Below are 21,096 nucleotides of genomic sequence, written 5' to 3'. Positions count from 1 at the left end.
CACACCTAAAATTAGCCCAAATTTCTCTAAAAAACCATCGAATTTCAATCAAAATTTGATCGGATTCTCACCAAATACCAGGCCAATTTTCTCTAAAAACAATCACTTTTTAATCAAAATTTGGTCTGATTTCCACCTAAAAACCATCAAAGTTTGATCAAAATTTGGTCAGATTCCCACCTAAAACCAGACCAAGTTTCTTCAAAAAACCATCGAATTTTAATCATAATTTGCTCAGACTCCCACCAAAAACCAGCTCATTTTCTCTAAAAAAACATAAATTTTTAATCTAAATTTGGTTGGATTTCCACCTAAATAAACCATCAAAGTTCATCAAAATTTGGTCATATTCCCACCTAAAGTCAGATTCCCCATCTAAAAACAGACCAAGTTTCTCTAAAAAAACATCGGTTTTTAATCTAAATCTGGTCGGGTTTCCACCAAAAACCACCCTTATTTTAACTTAAAAATAATCACTTTTTAACCCGGGGGGGGCACTCGATCTGAAAACGACCATACGTTCGGCCCAAAATTTGGCTTCTAAAATCGGACCCTTACAGTGCAGTGAATTTCCATGAAAAATCATACCCTTACAGTGCACTTTTTCAAAATTTGTCGCCCGTAAGGGCGAAAATTTTTGCAATTTTCCAAGAATATATGGAATTTTTCCTCCAAAATTGACCAATTTTGTGCCAGTTTTACCAAAAAATTGGCCTTTTATCACAATTTCCTACCCTTACAGTGCAGTTTTGTAATTTCCTACCCTTACAGTGCACTAGCTGAACTATGAAAAACCTACCCTTAAGGGCCGAACGTCTGGTAGGTCATTTACCTTGAGTGCCCCCCCCCCCGGGCTTTTTAATCAAAATTTGATCGGATTTCCACCAAAAACAACCCAATTTTCTCTAAAAATGGAGTATATTTTTTGATCCGAAAGGATAGAAATTATTTTTCTTATTTTTAATCATATGTATCAAAATGTACGGACTGCCAATTTTTTAGAACCGATGCATGCTTCCATTACATAATTAGCTTCCCTTTCCACTTACATTTCCATGAAAGATGTGTTTATTCATGATTTTTCTCTCAAAGAGTTCCTTACTTACGCCAACACAAAGGACTTGGAAATCAAAACAATAACAACTTTAGTTTACACTGTAAAACAGTGTAAATTACAGACCTTGTTGGTGTACAGCGAAATACTCACAAAATAAGAATGCTCTAATAAAAAATTTAGGCTTACTAGTAAAGCCTTAAAATTTAAATTTCCGAAGGCAACTCTATAATCACAGGAAAAAATTTTCGATTTCCAAGGTTGGAAATTCAATATTTTTGGGTTGGAAATTTTGGTTTTATAATTGAAGGTTGGAAATTTGAGCGATTACCTTAAGCTGATTTGGAAAACGTAAATTACCCATAGGTTTTGTAGAATAAACCAATGCCCTTGAAAAATCAAGTGAAAAAAAACTCATGTAGAAATGACAATTTTCCAAGGCTGGTTGGAAAACATGACTTTTTGGGTGGGAAATTTTTATTTTCCAAACAGTTTGGGAGTTGAAAAAAAAGGTCAAAAATCGATGTGAAAATACATATTTTAGTAAATTTGATACCTCAAGTTGAAAAACTAGACTTTTTGGGTCGGAAATTTGTGTTTTTCCAAACAGTTTGGAAAACGTTAAAAATCCATGTGGAAATTACATTTTTGTGAAATTGAAACTCTTTCGATTGGAAAACTAGACTTTTTGGGTTGGAAATTTGTGTTTTTCCAAACAGTTTGGAAAACGTTAAAAAATCCATGTGGAGATTACATTTTTGTGAAATTGAAACTCTTTCGATTGGAAAACTAGACTTTTTGGGTTGGAAATTTGTGTTTTTCCAAACAGTTTGGAAAACGTTAAAAATCCATGTGGAGATTACATTTTGGTGAAATTGAAACTCTTTCGATTGGAAAACTAGACTTTTTGGGTTGGAAATTTGTGTTTTTCCAAACAGTTTGGAAAACGTTAAAAATCCATGTGGAAATTACGTTTTTCCAACCATTTTCTGCGCATGTCCTTGGGAAAACCACAAGCGATTTTTCGCTCAAAACTGTTTTGATGTATAGCTAACCTAGATATTAGGCTATAATGTGAGCAGTCAAGCTGTAAGTTTCCGTCAGGTGAGGCGTCTCTTCGGAGCGGCCTCGGTCAATCGCAGTGAGTTTGCACAGTGAAGCACATAGGGTACTTGTGTCATAGTTTCAAATAGCGCCCTGCTGAGCTGTGTGAGTGATCTAAGATCAACCACGTATCTGTGCGAACAATAAGGAGAGATTGACCGGGAGCCATCGAGCCTAGGCTAGCGAGTGACTGTTCACAAAAACAAAAACCTTGTTTAAGATCTCTTTTCCACATCTCTGCCATCACTTTTTGGATTTTGGCTTTTTTCAACCTGAATTTTCGAAATTTCCAACCTTGTTTAGCTTGGATTTTGGCTTTTTTCCAACTGAATTCACAAAAATTCCAACCTTGTATTTCGGCTTTTTTCCACCTGGATTTTTCGAATTTTCCAACCACCTTGTATTTCGGCTTTTTTCAACCTAGATTTTCGAAAATTCCAACCTTGTTTGGTTTGGATTTTGGCTTTTTTTCCACCTGGATTTTTGAAAATTCCAACCTTGTTAAATTTGGATTTTGGCTTTTTTCCACCTGGATTTTTGAAAATTCCAACCTTGTTAAATTTGGATTTTGGCTTTTTTCCAACTGAATTTTAAAAAATTCCAACCTTGTTTAAGCTTGGATTTTGGCTTTTTTCCAACTGAATTTTAAAAAATTCCAACCTTGTTAAATTTGGATTTTGGCTTTTTTCAACCTGGATTTACGAAAATTCCAAGCCATGGAAAATGCAAAATTTCCAACCTTGGAGAATGTCCCACATTTTCAGGTTGGATTTTGCATTGGATTTTATCATTTTTCCAACTAAGAAAACTTGAAATTTCTAACCTTGGAAATCGAAAATTTTTTCCTGTGAATAGCGCTCTTATAAAAAAACGTGTATCCAAAAGGGTAAGTAAACAAATATTAGGCTGGCGTCGAATACATTTTTTATAGTCCAATGTATCACATGACACGCTTTCCCAGAATTATGTTTTTACGTTGTACACAACGTTGTTTCAACGTTTATCTAACGTTCACAACGTCCATAAAACGTTAGATGAACGCTGTGTGCCAGCTGGGTAACAAATTCAGTTAACATGTAACAAATGCCATGTTGTTTAAGGGCGAGCTTGTCGCATATAAAAGTGGAGTCTGTTATCATAAAATCACTTCAAACGGTGATCAAATACTTCCATGGTGGTTTGACGTGATGATGGTTTTGTTGTTGTGTGCTGATGGGATACTAGTTTCACTTTTGCGAGATGGTATGATCAAAATTTTGACATGATGAGTACCTTAAAGGGAGAAATTTTGGCGGGAATTTAATTTGACGGATGGCCAAAAAAGTTTTATCAGAGGTAATTTAATTTGGCGGATGGACGAAAAAATTAAATTTGGCGGTCGCTTAAAAATTTAACCTTAAGATGGCGTCAAAACAGCGAAAAAATAGCAAAAACACCTTAAAAGAGATCATATTTTCAAAATGTTTAATTTGGCGGGAATTTGATTTGGCGGACGGCGGGAAAAAGAATTATTGGCGGGAATTTAATTTGGCGGATTTCAGTCAAATCCGCCAAATTTTCTTTCCGCCAAAATTTTTTCCTTTAAAGTATTTGCAAAATTTTGAGCGTGATTTGAGTACCCTGAGTATAGGAGAACGAGTTTTCAAAGAAAGTATCAACCTCTAACGTAGACGATGTTATCGTCCGTTGCAGTGATAGTAAAGGAGGGAAAATATGGCGGTATGGCGTTATGGCGGTATACGAAAAAAGGAGACTGTAAACACTTTTCGGTAAAAAAAACCCGTTTGCAAATTTTCTTCGGCTTTTGACTTTTTAGATTCGTCTTAGACTATAGCATAGACTTTTTTCTTTGATAGTGATTCGTCTTAGACTATAGCATAGTCTACCTCTTGGACCTTTTTCTTAGATAGTGATTTGTCTTAGACTATAGCATAGTCTACCCCTTGGACTTTTTTCTTAGATAGTGATTCGTCTTAGACTATAGCATAGTCTACCTCTTGGACTTTTTTCTTTGATAGTGATTCGTCTTAGACTATAGCATAGTCTACCTCTTGGACCTTTTTCTTAGATAGTGATTTGTCTTAGACTATAGCATAGTCTACCCCTTGGACTTTTTTCTTAGATAGTGATTTGTCTTAGACTATAGCATAGTCTACCTCTTGGACTTTTTTCTTAGATAGTGATTTGTCTTAGACTATAGCATAGTCTACCCCTTGGACTTTTTTCTTAGATAGTTATTTGTCTTATAGCATACTTTACCTCTAAGGATAAGTATATAAATAAAATATTCAGCGTGATTAGGGGTGCCACTGAGGGAGTATCTTAAAATCTTGAACATTAAAAGAGTTGGTCTTCCCATTGAATTCTCGACTTGGATATAAATTATTGTTTCTAGCTCAAAAAATCCAGTGGGGACTTTTGAGTGAACATTTTGGTTAAAATTACATTTCTTCCTCAAAGCTTCCATTTATCTCAACATAGGAAGCAGTTTTTTCTGTTAATCAAATACAAAATGACTGTATTCTTATCAAATTCTCAAATTCTCTCAAAGAGGGTATTCTTACGATTTGGCCAATTTTCACCCTAATTAGTAGAATGCTTTAGCTATTTGAGAACGTCAAGGTGTTAACCAAGAAATCTAGGCATATCTAAAATTATCAAGCCATTATCTACCTTAAGAGAAGAAATTTTGGCGGAACAAATTTTGGTTTTTGGTGCAATTTGGCGGAATTTATTTTGACGATTTAATAAAATTTCTAATTTTGGCGAGAATTAATTTTGGCGAACGACCCATTTTTTGTTGAAAATTTAAGCTTCAAAAGGATGAAAAAAGGGGTTTTTAGGAGAGAGACTAGTGCGATTGAAATTAAAATTTGGCGAGAATTAATTTTGCCGAATGGCCCATAAATCTGAATTTGGCGGGAAGAAACTTTGGCGAATTTGGCGAATTTTTGAGGCAATTCGCCAATTTCGCCGAAATTTCTTCTCTTGGTAGCTCATTATCTTTCATCATATAGCCCAAATACAAAAGAAAATTCATTCACAAATAAATCAGACACCGCAATGGCAAGTTGGGGGACGAAAACAGACGAAAAATCATCGGAACAAAAAGTTGGTGCAGTTTACCAGGAAAACATAGCTTTGAGAAAGAAGATTGCTGGCGAATCAACCGATATCGAGGATGGCTCTGTACACCAGAAGAAATCAAAATGGTATACTCAATGCAAATGGCAATGGTTGTTATGGTTACTCACTGTTGGTACAGCTCTCATTTACATTTTTTATCAAAAGATTCAATACCCATCTTCGAATGTGTTCTCCTTAAAATCTGATCCACTCACTTTAGGGAAAATTGAAAATCGAGAGATCGAGATTTGTAATTCTAACCAGATGAAAAGATCGTTCCCGGATTTAGATTATGCTCTTTATGGATACAACATCTTGTTTGGATATCCATTGGCAATTGGACATGATCCTGGATTGACACATCCTGTTTTCCAGGCTGATTACGGTGGCTCAAGGGTGACAGCTGATTGTCGATATCAAGTACCTGAAGGCTACGATTTAGTTCCTGATGTTTCTTGTGTTACTTCATTCTCAAGTCAAACCGTCAAAAATTCTCGACAATTTTCGAAAGAACTCTCTGTTTCAGCTGAAGTTAGCGGTGGAGGATGGGGAGTCAGCTTCTCAGCTAGCGCCGATTATAAGAAGAAAGAATCGTCAATGTCAGCCAGTGAATCGGTTTATGTTTTTTCAACCGCGTCCTGTAATTATTATTTCTCTCTGTTAAACGAGAATAATCCTCCAAAATTGACTAAAGACTTTGTAAACCTTGCTAAACAGTTGAAAACTGAAAGCGATGTCTTCAAATTTTTCAATTACTACGGAACACATTTTATGACGTATACTTTATTTGGCGCCCGATTCGTTTACGAGAATAAAATGTCTCAAAAATCGTTCAAATCAGAAAGCGAAGAAGGCGTCAGTGTATCAGTCAAAGCTAGTTATTCAGGATTATTCAGTCTTGGTGGTGGTTTTGGTATGAGCAGCTCACAAAGACAAGCTGCCGAGGATTTCCAATCTAAAGTCGAAACCAAAACTATCTCGATTGGAGCGCCACCACCAGCCGACGGAAACACAATGACCTGGGCGTCCACCGTCAAAGATACTCCAGTCCCTGTTCGATACAAGCTGGAAAGCATTGAAAATCTCTTTTCTTCATTATACATGAGGGGAGAGAATTTTGATTACGATTCGACAAAGAAACTGGTCCAATCGAGCAAACTCAAGTATTGTAAAGAGCTGAATGAAAAAGGTATTATTCAAATACTGAATTATAGATATTAGGGATGGGGGAGCTCAATTTTAAAACGACTGCGTATGCGCGGTAGACTTCTGTTCATCCACCAGCGAAAAGGGACTCTTATAAAGGTAGTACATCTATTAGATCAGCCTATAGGTCTCCCGTTCAGACTATATGCGCGGCTATAATTTAGAAGCACGTGTAGCGTACCTTGAAAATCGCATGCCGAAATCATATTCCAACCTGTGACTACTAATCGCGATTCTATTCAGCGCACCAACGGAGAGAAAAGTAACCACGACGACAATTCAAGATCTTGGATTAAGATCAAAGTTGATATTTTTTTTCTCGCAGTCTTAGAAACACAATGATGCGGAATGAAAAAGTACGTACTTACCAGGGGGTATAGCCATTCGCGTACAGGGGGGAGGTACTCGATTTTCGACATTTTAGTGCGTACGTACTATGTGGACGGCCTCTACTGGTACAAATAGGCTGTTATGAAATAGTATTCTTTCTTCAATTTTCATTCCAGGAATTGTGGATAGCTGTAAAATGGTAACCAATGTCATTAGTTTAATAGGCCTATCAGTCTGGGGAGGTACATTGAATCAACTCAACAGAGATCGATGTGAAGATAAGTGTCTTGAAGATGACCGATGTATTGTACTCGAATATCCTGCTGCAAATCAGTGTTGGTTGTTTTATCATGATAAACAATCGAATGTTACGCTCTTAGGTAAAGCTTCTATGCCCGTTCCAAAAGGTGAAGAATATGGTACTTTCATATTTTATGATGCTTTAAAACTCCTTGGACATACTTTAAAAATTGAACGAATCGCTATTAAACCAGGTCAATTAGCTCGAAAAAATATACGTACTAATGAAACAGATTGCTCTATGGAGTGTCGGCAAGACCAGGCGTGTGCTATGGTGACTTTCAACAGACAAGCACAACCAGAAGAAAATAACTGCAAGCTATATAGCGAGGATAAGTTCGAATGTCCAGATGATATCAAGGAGTGTCATATTATTGCATATGATATTAAATATGCAAATTACGTAACGATTTTCAATCCCTGACGAATTTGTATTTCAACAAAGTATTACAAGTAGAGAGATATTTTATATTTTATATTTTTTCTCGCTACTTCTAATTCTTTGACTTCAAACACCCTCTTCTCATAAACCCAGTAGGATATTTTCAGACAGTGGGGGTAAAAATGAAGGACCGAAACTTAATGGGGATTGATATTCCCATGTTTTTTTATATGGCTCGGCATATAAATTCTATTGATTTCAAGTCAGAAAATTCAGCGGGGATGGAAAAAATAGCAAATAATTTCGCAGTGAGGATTTGTTTATTTGACTATTTTCAGTAGGGACAAAAATGAGTGTAATTTTCCAATAGGGACGATTTTTGGGACCATTTTCCAATGGGAGGGGTACCACCGACGGATCTATGAGAAGGTAGATAGATAGATTTAAGATATTATTGACAATTATTAAAATCCAATCCAATAAATTTAAGTTGTAGTGACTTCAAAATAACGAGGCAAGTTCATGACTAACACAATTTTTTTTTAAAGATAAATGTTAAGACATAATTCTAGTTCTTCTTAGTGGTAAGAGTGCTCGATAATATCTCAGAGCTGTCGTAAGTTATTAAGAATGATGCATTTTTAGAGAGCAGAGACACTCTTAAGCGTCGAAAAAAAAGAATTCGAGAACAGCTTCAAACTTGAATTTCCTGAATTTCAATCAAATTAGGGATCAAAGTACTAAAAATTGTGTACTAAAAGCCCAAAAAAAATTTGCCTAAAATTACTATAAAATTTACTGTTCTTATAAAAAGTATAAAAAGAGTGTAATTTATAGAAAAGACGTATTACAATTTAAATTCTTGATATCTTATTATTGTCGTATATCCCCTGGTTGGATACACGTAGTTCTATGGTGCTTTTTGAAAATGTGCACGAAATATGCAAATAAGAAAACTAGAAAATAGATCAGTTCATAAAGTTTGACTTATAGAGCTTCCTTCTTAGAGATCAAGCTTACCTTAAGATAAAGAAAGAAGAAATCTTTTCCTCTCAATTTAATATCTTCTTAATATTATTCCTTAATTTACATCCATTGCCATAATCATATCTTACATTCTTACATCTCTTCTAATTTACAGTTCTTTGTCCATCCTAAGATGGGTAAAACTACACTACTGCTATTATGTTACAATTACAAAAAACCTCAGTTTAAATACATTTTAGCTTATTTATAAGTTCTGTTAATTAATATTACAATAAGTGTAGATAACAGTTATTGTTCGTGCTAGGTGTGTTTGGATCGGATTGGTTTGTAACAACAATGAGATTTCACTGCTTGAATCTGATTGGTTGATATTCTCAAAATAGGGTGCGGTTGTGATAGAATTTTGGCTCTCAGGAGTTCGCAGGTGATCTCGTTGAGTGGGTGACGAAATGTTATTTCTTCATATTAATGATGATGAGTTTGTTTTAGAATTAAAACAATCTGTTGTTGTCCCTCCTTCTTTAAGGTACTTTGCAATAGAAATATGATCAGTTTGTTTTCTTGATCAATGATGATTAGGTATTGATTGGTGATAATTAGATAAGGTACTTTTCAATAGAAATTAGGTAATCATCTTTTTCAGTATCAGCTTAAGAATTCAAGCATTCTTTAAGTTAAATCAGTCCTTTTACACGACATTATACTAAAATCATGTATATTTAAATTGGGTGATGATTATGAATCAAATTTGGACTAATTAAAGACTTACTGAAAGATACCATGACTATCACAGGACAATATAAATATGAACTGTGGCGACAAAAATCTGATGCTATTCAGCACGCATTCAGCGATAAAAAAGTAACCTTGGCTATCAACCAGGAATAAAAGCATAAAAAAGATTCAATAAAAGAGAGTCTTCTCAAAATATAGTATTTAAAGAGCCCTCCTAATGACCAAAAAATGGTCTCTTTCAGAAAAATCCGTTCATAGGGGGTGAAAGAATAGGAATTAGAATAGAAAATTTTGTCCAGGGGTATAGAAAAATCCTGAAAAACTGCCATATCCAGGGGTAAATTTTAGTGTCCAGGGGTCGATTTGATGCTTTTCCAGGGATAAGAAAAATCGATATGTCAAGGGGTAGATCATTGAGAAAATAATATCCTCCATCCATATGAAAAAATTTCTTTCTGGAAGAGCCCAACTATGTGGTAATGATTTAATTTGCTTGATGAGGATATGTGTTCTCCATCTTCGATTCTTTTTAATAATAATAACATGAAATTCTTATAATTCGTCGTCACAGGTCAACTTTCAGAGAAATCTAAACTGTGGTATTCGTGCTACTTTATTAGTTTTCATCAAAAATGTTAATATTGAAATTTGAGATTTAGTTTTTTTACTTGATTACTTTTAGTTTTAACTTTTAGATTGTACCAGTATATACTTAACATTTAATTATGTAAATTACTTTTGCTAAAACTTGATGTTTTTTCCTACATATTTTTTATAAATTTTTACTATTTTTTATTGTCTACCCCTATATCAGGCTCGGATAATGCTTGGCATTCTATTGTTCTTAAACAATAGAGCCATTGCTATGCTTATAGAAGAAAAACGTGTATTCTAAATTTTAATTTTACAAGTCCGTCACCACAAGTTAAATTTCAATTCTTATTTGCAAAGGAAGACCGACACGTTTTTTATAAGAACATGTAAAACTTTTGACGTCTTTCGATAGTTTTAAATTTTTAAGTTTTAAGCCTAAGCAAGTTCTTAAAGTGTTCTTATTTTGACCATTTTGTAAGTATTTTTATGCAATTTCCTTAGAAATTGAGCTTCTTGAACCTGTTCTTTAATGTCTTGGCCATTGAAACCTAATGTTCTTAAATTATTATTTGTTCTTATAAAAAGAATGTATATGCTATTTTTCTGATTTCTCTTACGTAGGACCATTTTATTAAGGAAATCTGATACTAATAATGTAGTATAATTCTTATAAACAATAAAAGATAAACAATTGCACTTTTGAATAAAATGCAAGCAAATATTTGGATTTTAGAGTTGATAATATATTTTTTTAGCTCATCGGAAAATCAAGGTTAATAGGGACAGGGAATTAAACTCAATATTCAATGACGAGGAGGTCTAAAAAAATAAACTTGTACTTAAAATAGCCCAAATACTTACTTAAGCCATTAGCCTAATTGTCATATTTTTACAACCGGTCTTTAGAATTTCAGAAAAACAAAGAACCGAAGGGTATAATAGTATTAAAGTTAGGTAAAAAAAATTAAACAAAATTCTGTTTACACTGTTGCTACATGTATTCAAATTTGCCCAATTTTTATTTTTCGCACCTATATGATGAAAGATTTTTCCCTTCTTACTTTTATTTCATGTTATGTAAAAACAAAAATTTCATTGAGTGAATATAGTTTAGAAGGTATTTTGTTGTAAAAGAACTTATATTGCTGGGCTTGGCGGATAGATATGAGAGTGAGTACTTTTTATCTAAGACCTAACGTTATATGAACGTTATGAACATAAACATTGAAACAACATTGTGTGTCAGCTGGGGACTTACATTCGGGGATACTAGGGTTATGCGCGCTGACGGGTGTGCCGCCTGACTTTCGACCTCAGACCCTTAGAAGAACTAAAAATGAAGAAAAAAAGAAAAATTTTGTATTTAATGAAACCTTTTGAGACTAGTTTGACCAAATTTCGATCTTTTAAGGGGAAAATAGTCGAAATTTTCCCTACTTTTCAAACCCTGTGGGACTGAGATTTGACTTTCTGATTTTTCCAACCCTTACAGGGACTTCCATCCATGTTCAAAAAAAGTCAAAAAGTCACACTTAAGGCTGGCACTAGCCTTTTGCTCCACTTCTCTAGGTACCCCTCCCCGGGATTTACCCCCGTTTACATCGCAGTGTGCCATAAGAACGTTCGAATTATTTTGTTTTTTCAAAAATCTGACAGTGCTTGTGTATCTATTTTAAGGATTTTAATGCATTTCATACCATTATTATCCTCTCATATTGGGTAAACTACAGTATGGAACCTGACAAAAAACGATGCTTAGATTAATAGTCCGGGAGCCAAATCCTATATCTCCTTAAATAAGCACTTTTGCTTAACCCAATATTCTACAGGATAAACTATATATTTTTGGAATCCTTAACTATCCTAGTTTAAGAAATGGTTGGTCCCCAAAGCTAACTCCTGGTCAAATTTTCACACTGGGTCCAAATTTAAGGGGTACTTTTTACCCTTTGTAAGGATTTGTTAAGGAAAATATTTTTCCATGTATGATATAATTTGCTATATCTCATGAATAAATTGACCAATTGCTTATCATTGGCAAAAAGGTTTTCCGAAAAATTATTTTTGGGGGTTTACCTGGGGAAAATGGGGAAAATAGGGAAAATTTGGGTATTTTCACTGAATTTTGACACTCTATAAGACTGGGACCTACCAAAACAACTTTTAATGAGGCAAAAACTTTGTGTTATGATAAATCTTAATGCGATACACCAGAAAAATTTCTTGTCAACTGTATTTAGTATCATTTTCGACGCTTCAGGGGGGTAAAAATGCCCATTTTATTGAATTTTTACATAATTTGAGCAATTTTCACTGCTTATCTCGCCTAAAATATCTTCGAAAATAGTTTTAACTTAATCTTTATGTAACATACACTAGAAAATTACAATGCTGACTTGAAACTCTCATATACAGGGTGCAGTTGGAGAAACCAGGGGGTAAAATTGCCCATTTTTATTGAATTTTACCTAATTTGAGCAATTTTCATTGCTTATCTCGCCTAAAATGTTTTTAAAAATAGTTTTAATTTGATTTGGAAAATTACAATTCTGACTTGAAACTATCACATTCAGAGTGCAAATGGGGTAAAATTACCAGGGGGTAAAATTGCCCATTTTTTGGTGGACTTTTATTGTTTTTTGGGCTCATTGGACCCATAAAACAGTATCAAGGTGTACGAAATTTGATCTCGAACTACTGGAAACATTTCTACTTTCTGATAGAAAATAGAGGAAAGCAATCTGTGGTTTTCATTATCAGGCATCAGGGATACCATATATGGGGATACAGTTGGCAAATCAAGGGGTAAATATGTCAATTTCTATTTCGCAGTTGCTTGAATTTGGATGTTTCTCTTGAGAAGCTTCCTCAAAAACCTAAATTTTTAGGATGGAAACCAGCCCTAACAAACGTTAAATTGCCAGTCAATCATTCCTTAGTCCTTCTAAAGACAACTACACAACATTTCGATGCTTTTAACTGAAGTTATGGCTACATAGTTACAGTGATTTAGCGTAATTTTATCAGCTTTTACTTCCCGAAACGGTCACTACTGCCGGTTTTTAAGTAGAGCTTCTTATTTTGCGACAAGCTACTGTTAAAAGGAAAGTAAAATGGCGGAAAAAAGAGAAGTCAACTCAAAGCATGACCTTATAGAGGACATCAAGTTCTACTTTCATCGAAGCATGATTTGGCTTTTTTCGTCAGGCAGGCTGTATCCCCCTTAACCCGCAAAATATCACTTTTATTTCTACGCCTTCTAGGAATTATTTATCCAGACTCTTGATAATAATTGTACTTAAAAAATGTTAGTAGGGACCATTTCGGGAGTCCTGAGAAGCAATACAAGAAATTTCAGAGCAAAAGCTAACAAAGTTACACTAAGTCACTGTAACTACGCAGCCATATCTTCAGTTAAAAGCATCGAAATGTTGCGCAGCTGTAATCAAAAGGACTAAGAAATGATTGACTGGTAATTTAATGTTTGTTAGAGCTGGTTTCCATCCTAAAAATTTAGGTTTTTGGGGAACCTTCTCAAGAAAAACATCCAAACTCAGGCGACTGCGAAATAGAAATTGACATATTTACCCCCTGATTTACCACCTGTAACCCTGATGACGGACATTGAAAACCACAAATTGCTTTCCTCTATTGCCTACCAAAAATATCCATGTTTCCAGTAGTTAGAATTCAAACTTTGTACACCTTAATACTATACTGTTCTATGGGTCAAATGGGCCCAAAAATTAATAAAAACGATAAAAATCGTCTAAAATTGGCAATTTTATTTTATGTGAGAGTTTCAAGTCAGCATTGTAATTTTCTAGTGTATATTACACAAAGATGAAGTTAAAACTATTTTCGAAGATATTTTAAGCGAGATAAGCAGTGAAAATTGCACAACTTATGTAAAAATTCAATAAAATGGGCATTTTTACCCCCCTGAAGCGTCTAAAATGATACGAAATACAGTTGGTAAGAAATTTTTCTGGTGTATCGTATCAAATTTTATTATAACACAAAGTTTGTGCCTCATTAAAAGTTGTTTTGGTAGGTCCCAGTCTTATAAAGTGTCAAAATTCAGTGAAAATACCCAAATTTTCCCTATTTCCCCCCAGGTAAACCCCCAAAAATAATTTTTCGGAAAACCTTTTTGCCAATGTTGATCAACAATCTATCTTGAAACTTTTGGCAAATTTTCAAAGCAATTGGTCAATTTATTCATGAGATATAGCAAATTATATCATACATGGAAAAATATTTTCCTTAACAAATCCTTACAAAGGGTGAAAAGTACCCCCTAAATTTGGGCCCAGTATGAAAAATTGACCAGGAATTAGCTTTGGGGACCGACCATTTCTTAAACTAGGCGGACTATAAATATTTAAAACACTTTTCATCATCAGAGTTTGAGAGTAATTATCAAGTTTGCGAGATGAAATTGAATTTTGCAGTGATTTTCCTAATTTTCAGTCAAGATTTTTATTCTTTAATCCAAATTCCGAAAATTTATGACCCTTAGAGGGAGTCGATTTTTGATATTTCGTAATTTTCAGACCCTTTCAAAGAGTCAATTGCTGTTTTATTATTTTTGTACCCCTTTGATTCCCGGTATCCATTTTGCCTAAGTACCCCCTACCCGCCTGGACCGAAGGACAATATTTGATAACCGGTTGTTAAGTTGGGTCGGAGTTCAATCGGAAGTAGCTCAGGAATATTTTCTGATTGCTTTTAGAATTTGGACGAAGATTCATCAGAACACAAACAACAACAGAGAGATCGATTTAGTTTTGTCGTCAATGTATCTTTTCAGTAATGTAAATGACTAAAGAAATTAGGGCACAAAGCAAAAACTAAATTCGCATGCAATGGGATCTCAAAGAAATCAATGTACAATGTAACTCCAGTTTTTTTTAAATTTATTTTTCTATCACTATTCAAATATTTTTCAGATAATTTGTATATTATCTATACGTCCAAAAAATTCCCATTTAGCTCTTCGGCCGTTATTTTAAAGACACTTTTAAAGAAAGAATAAGTTGGTTCATCCCTAAATCGAACTTGTACGGAAAAGCTAAAATTTCTTAAAATCATACAGGAGAGATTCGAAAGAATTCACAAGGAATTCACATGAATTAGATATAGAAATATTAAAAAAAACACAACAAAAGACTGTTATACCTCCCCCGAGTATAGGCTGCTTGCACCTCTAACGAATTCGTGCTTCTTATAGATATACTATACTACCTGCGGTTTTGTAGAGGTCTGCGATTCAGACTACTCCGAGTATAGATTTTGTATAAATTCGAAGCTAGTGCCTTTATACTTTTCTATGATTATGATAGCGGCTCAAGAAAGCTCTCCTTCAGCAAAATCAAAAAATAGGTCCAAGTCACTCTGGGTACGACATTGGATTTTGTAGTATTTTCCTTAACTTTGAAATAATTCTGACTCAGCAATTTTTGAACGAATCACATCATTCATTCCACGAGCTATTGACATCATATTCTCGTATGCAATGTGACTTTAAAGATTTCATTGAAGTCTTTGAAGAACCACATACCATTGAAGTTGTGGAAGAATTTTTTGGTGCTTTTGCTGTATTCCTGCAACATTTTGAGGTAAGTTTCTTCGGGGAACTGACCACGCTGGTACATAGCCTAGTTAACTAAGCCCGTATTCACAAGGCTAGGACACACGGCTAATGATAATACAGCGTTTTCGGCACTTTAAAGATTTTTTATATTTACGGATTTTAAGTTGCCCTAGAATACTTATTCAGTCACAACTTACCATCAGGTTTATCTTAGTGACTGAATCAAACTAGCTTAGATTTCTAGGTTACTGGTACAAACCAAATGGCAGTTTATTATTTAGATGAACCATAATCCGTAATACATAAGCTTTTCTCTAAAATAAACTTCAATATAGACGTTCTAAAGAGACTGGAAACACCTCTATTAGCCCATTTGATTATAGAATCGAAAGTCTTTGATGACAACCCCCTCTCACATTTACATATTTGATTATTTTAGTGTTATTTTAGTGGGGACGAAAATTGGAGTATAGTTTTCCACTGAGAATGATTCTTTAGCCTATTTCCTAGTAGGAGGGGTCCCACTGTGTCTGTGAGGGGGTGTGAAAACATCTCTCGTTTTCACAATGCTATTAACCAAGCAAGACTTTTCTGCAACGAGTAACCTATGGGTTTAAAGTCCATTTGCAGCTGGCACACAACGTTGTTTCAACGTTTATTTAACGTTCACAACGTCCATATAACATTAGATGAACGTTGAAACAACGTTGTGTGCCAGCTAAGTTTGCTTTAAATAAGCCTGAACTATCACGTAGAAACCACTTACAAGGTAATAGCTCTAATTTTCCTGACATGGTTTCCATATGGTAGCAAACAGCGTGGAAACTCAAAGCGAATGGACTCTTCATTTTCAATTTCTCGTTCTTTACAGACCCAGATTAACAATAACTATCTTACAAACACGAGAGAAACACCGAGATACACGACAAGGAGCCGGTCAAACAGTCGTCGGTTTTCGTTACCTTCTCTTATTGAACGAGAAGATATAACGACAAATTTTGCCACGTCAGTCATTGGTAGTAATCGACCAAGCGATAAATTTGTAACTGTTCAGCATTTAGAGGTAGGTTTCGTACTGAATTCCACCTCAGGTAAGTTACAATTTTGCAAAGAAATGTTTTCGAAATATTTTGCTATCGTCAGCAGAAATCAGCAAAATACGAAATTTTGCAAAAAAGTGCTATGTTATTTTCATGTTTTTGAGACATGCCATATAACAATTTTTTTAATAATTTACTACTGTCATTATAAAAAACACTTATTGTATGGAAAAGTTAAGCCAGAAGGACTGAGTTCTAGCCTAATCATTTTATAATTTATTTGGTACATGACTATACCCCAGTGTCACAAATGGAAAATTGACCAAAATTCTGACCCTAGTGGGTATAAGATCTTAAAATATCAGCCCAACCAGAAAATTCACTTTGTTTTCTTTTTCATTTAATTCAAATTGAAATTATAGAATTTTTATCCCCATCGAGATATCGATAGAAATTTTTATCCCCTCTGATGAAAGAAGTCCAACCGGGGTTGTGAGACAGGGGTGTTTGACTGTTACACTCTTTTTTTTATAAGCAAATGGGAAAATCGGGTCGAGGCTCAGTTTGCTTAGCAAAATCTCATTTTCAGCGGCTGGTACATGACCTCTGCAAGCCTCGTCACCAATACGGCTTTTACTGACCCTGTATATAACCCATATCCCACCTCAAGAAGACCGTGTAACTAATATCAGTGGTTGTCAAAGCAAAGTTTTCATAAAATGATCTTGAGTGCTAAATAACGCCAGCCCTGCACTCAACCTCTTTTTTCGTTTTAAAGTGACAATAAGAACGTTCTGCCGGGGTTCAAATTAGCCGATTTTATCACTGGTTGCTAAGTCTTGAGGGCTCAAATTAGCCGATTTTTTCATTATCTTGTAAAGTAAAAGCTTTCTAGATAATATAACCATGGCTAACGCTAGCCCTTAATCTAATAAGCCCAAATATGGTCTAATATCAGTGGTTGTCAAAGTAAATTTTTCATAAAATGAGCTAGAATGCTTAGTAACCCCAGCCCTGAGCCAAAATGTTGCTTATAGTTATAAAAGAAATGTGTACCGTCTTCACTAGGTATCTACGTCAGATAAAGATAACCAGAACGAGACCGAGGCTCACAACAACCACGTTGAAAATTACACAACAGCACAATTCATAGAAGCTACTACATTGAATAAACAACAAAACCTTAACATCGGTTCCGGTAAAACATTCAAAGCAAAACCTTCTAGTTCTACAACAGGTAAGGTGAACTCTTGTTAAGAAGTTTATATTCCGAAGCAACTTCATTTCATCTTTAATAAAATTCAGTCAACTCTCTCTAATTCGAACCTCAAATCTTTCTATAATTCGAACTAAAATATTGGTACCCTCAGCTAAAATTTTGTATAAAATACTCTCTGTAAATCGATCTTTCTTCAATTCAAAAATAATTTTTGTTCTTTAAAGATCGAATTAAAGAGAGTCAAGTGTATTGTGGGCCCGGGGTACTACCCTTGTCGACCGATGGGGGTGCTCCGCTGAGGTTCGAAAAATGGACCCTACGTGGGACTGATTTTTCTATTTTGGTGTTTTTGCAACCCTACCTGGGACTTGTGGAGGTTAATAAAGGTACCCTGACCATCGGAGCATCCACGTAACCCATCTTACCCTAGTACCCCCCCCCCGGATTATGGGGGACTATTATCAATTTAGTTTCAAAATTTCTAATCTTTTTATTAAAACTATAAAATGAAGTCGCTTCCTGTATCCTGAACTTTGAGATGAAAATACTCAGGAGGATCAACCGATTTGAACTTTTGTTAACCCTTTTCGTGCCGACGTCGGCGAATGTTCAAAAATGTCGGGAGAGTCGAATAATCAAAATATTTTTGAGAGATGTTTTTCATTTTTCAGCTCAAAGTAAACAAATATCACTTATCTGTCTGATATTTTTTAGAAAATAAAACAAAAAGTGATGGCAAACTCTGTAGCTGCTCATGTCGGCATTTTTTTTGCACGCGGTAAATTAGTCGAACCTAAAAAAAAAAAAACGCACAGAAGCTGAAGGTTTTGTTTTTAAATAATAGTGACATCGTTTGCTTACTCATCAACTTTAATTTACAAGCTTTTTCACATTGAAATGACACGGATGTGGAGCAAGATTGGTCGAAAGAGGGAAAGAAAAACATTTTTTTTGCTTATATCAGCACAATATAACAATAGGACACTGTCCTGATATGAAACATGTGTCTGATGTGAAACGGGAACATTTACGTAAAAATAAAACTTTAAATTTTCATCACGTAAAAAAAGCGCAAATTCCGCATCATGCGTCAAATTTTATTCCTTTCACATTTTACACTCAAATCTTTATCACGTCATCAAGTCAAAAAATCGAGTTTTCTAATCACGCCATTGCGTAAACCACGGGGAAACTTTTTGCAAAGTGCTATCAATAAACGACTTCTCCTTCTTTCGAAACTTGCAAAACCCTTCATTAACTTAGGTCATCATAATCATGAGTGTTTGAATTTGAATAAAGATAAAAATCTCCAAAAAAAGAGATAAGATTTTTAGAGAAAAAAATTATATTTCTGATTACAGGGTGCGTGTCCCGTAAAAAAAGTTATAACACTGGACATTTTTTCAGGACATTCTATATTTACTATTCTATTATTTGATATTTACTTGCAAGTATGGAATTGTTGATATTGTTCCTAAGTAACTATTCCGATATAAAAAAGTGAGATTATTTTGAAACAACATAAGAAGTATATGGGAGTGTTATTTGGAGGGCTGTTAAAAGCTGATGTATTTAGAGCACTAAAAACATATCAAACTGATTTTGAAGTAGTTTTACTGTAATAACGCTTATTTCAGTATAACTGAAAGATTTTTTCACATCAAAAGTCGACCCAAAAATGAATCACTCTGAAACAGATAGAAACCAAAACATGCTTGAAAAGCTTAAAGAAGAGCATCGGAAAGAAATCAAAATTTTGGGATTGGAGAAAAATATGGAGGTCCTTGAATTGAGAAATGAAAATGAAATTCTCAAGCATAAGTTGGAAATTTTAGAGTTAAAAACAAGAAAGGATGAATCTGAAAAAGTTACTCTAAATGAAAAGAGCAATGTAGCTGACAACGTCTACTGCACTCGGTTCATTACTGTTAAAGAGCGACTTGCCTGGGGATTTAAACAATATTTCCATAATGGTGACAATCAGTCCAATCTATATGAGTCGTATGCAGTATGGTATGAAAGTTTGGCTTGTAAAATGAAAAATAAAGAAGTTTATTCTTCTAAAAACCACTTTCATTTTGTCAAAAAACATTATGGAGAATATGAAAAATTTTTGTCTTTGATATCAAAAAGAGTAGGATGCAACTATACGGAAAGTTCAAATGAACTCATTGTGAAGGGTTTAGACAAGGAACTATGGCAGACTGCAACAATAATTATACTTCATCCCAAGGATATTGCTCAATGTATGGAAATGGAAAAGTATGATCAAACCGATCAATATGAGGAATGGTACCAAGGAGACGTACCAGAGGAAATGTTCAATGATAACGATAACTCTGTTATTTTTCTTATTCTTGTAAATTCTTAATTACACGTTTTTACACGTCCAAAATTTTCGAAACCTTCGGATTCGGATATTCTACACTTTTTAAGTTCTATGTTTTTCTATTTTAGTAGGGGGAAATTTGTTCGTTGTTTTGAGGTCGCTCGATTTTTTAGTCAAAGCACTTTTTGGAAAGCTAAGGGGTAGGGGAATCAAAATAAATTGGGTGTCAATTTTTTTCGGACACTTTGGTGTGATTTTCGGACAAATATGACGGTCTCAGGCAAAAATTATAAGGTCAAAAATTAATGAAAATTTTAGCTTGAGAAAATAGATATCTGTTGTATATCGAACGTGCTAACCGCACTGGCTCAACTTCAGTATCTTTGAAATCATCCGTAGGCCCAATTGTAAACTTAATGGCTTAAGAAAAATTATAGCATTTTGGGTTTTAGCCTCGTTTTGACGAAAAACTCGTCCCCAGGCCCCAAAAATCAAAATTTTGAAAAAATGAAAAAAACACCCCTAGGGATTTGCCCAAGGATCAAGTGTGCAAAATTTCAGCCCAATCGGACCATTTTTGAAGTCTCCAGCCTGCCCCAAAGTTTTAGCCTCGTTTTGGCGAAAAACTTGTCCCCAGGCCCCAAAAATTAAAATTTTGAAAAAATGAAAAAAACACCCCCAGGGATTTCCCCAAGGATCAAGTGCGCAAAATTTCAGCCAAATCGGACCATTTTTGAAGTCTCCAGCCTGCCCCAAAGTTTTAGCCTCGTTTTGGCGAAAAACTCGTCCCCAGGCCCCAAAAATTAAAATTTTGAAAAAATGAAAAAAACACCCCCAGGGATTTGCCCAAGGATCAAGTGCGCAAAATTTCAGCCAAATCGGACCATTTTTGAAGTCTCCAGCCTGCCCCAAGTTTTAGCCTCGTTTTGGCGAAAAACTCGTCCCCAGGCCCCAAAAATTAAAATTTTGAAAAAATGAAAAAAACACCCCCAGGGATTTGCCCAAGGATCAAGTGTGCAAAATTTCAACCCAATCGGACCATTTTTGAAGTCTCCAGCCTGCCCCAAAGTTTTAGCCTCGTTTTGGCGAAAAAC

At 34.8% G+C, this 21,096-nt stretch overlaps 2 protein-coding genes across 2 annotated transcripts in view; both read left to right on the top strand.

The window, feature by feature from the left end:
* The first annotated feature begins 5,179 nt into the window (after positions 1-5,179).
* On the top strand, positions 5,180-7,618 carry LOC136799713 (uncharacterized). Its single transcript, XM_067056430.1, has 2 exons — positions 5,180-6,473; positions 6,997-7,618. The coding sequence occupies exons 1-2, from the start codon at positions 5,222-5,224 to the stop codon at positions 7,542-7,544; spliced, it is 1,800 nt and encodes a 599-aa protein (XP_066912531.1). The 5' UTR covers positions 5,180-5,221; the 3' UTR covers positions 7,545-7,618.
* A 3,305-nt stretch (positions 7,619-10,923) lies between these two features.
* The window catches only part of LOC136799704 (calponin homology domain-containing protein DDB_G0272472-like), a 32,131-nt gene continuing 21,958 nt past the window's right edge, over positions 10,924-21,096 (top strand). The window contains exons 1-5 of the mRNA XM_067056419.1: positions 10,924-10,988; positions 14,554-14,619; positions 15,275-15,439; positions 16,286-16,477; positions 17,523-17,691. Of these exons, the coding sequence (XP_066912520.1) occupies positions 10,983-10,988; positions 14,554-14,619; positions 15,275-15,439; positions 16,286-16,477; positions 17,523-17,691 (598 nt within the window). The 5' untranslated portion in view covers positions 10,924-10,982. The remainder of the gene's footprint in view (positions 10,989-14,553; positions 14,620-15,274; positions 15,440-16,285; positions 16,478-17,522; positions 17,692-21,096) is intronic.

This window comes from Clytia hemisphaerica, unplaced genomic scaffold (genome assembly GCF_902728285.1).
Source record: "Clytia hemisphaerica strain Z4C2 unplaced genomic scaffold, Clytia hemisphaerica genome assembly, whole genome shotgun sequence".
Lineage (NCBI taxonomy): Eukaryota > Metazoa > Cnidaria > Hydrozoa > Leptothecata > Clytiidae > Clytia > Clytia hemisphaerica.
This window is presented reverse-complemented; position numbering and strand designations above follow the sequence as displayed.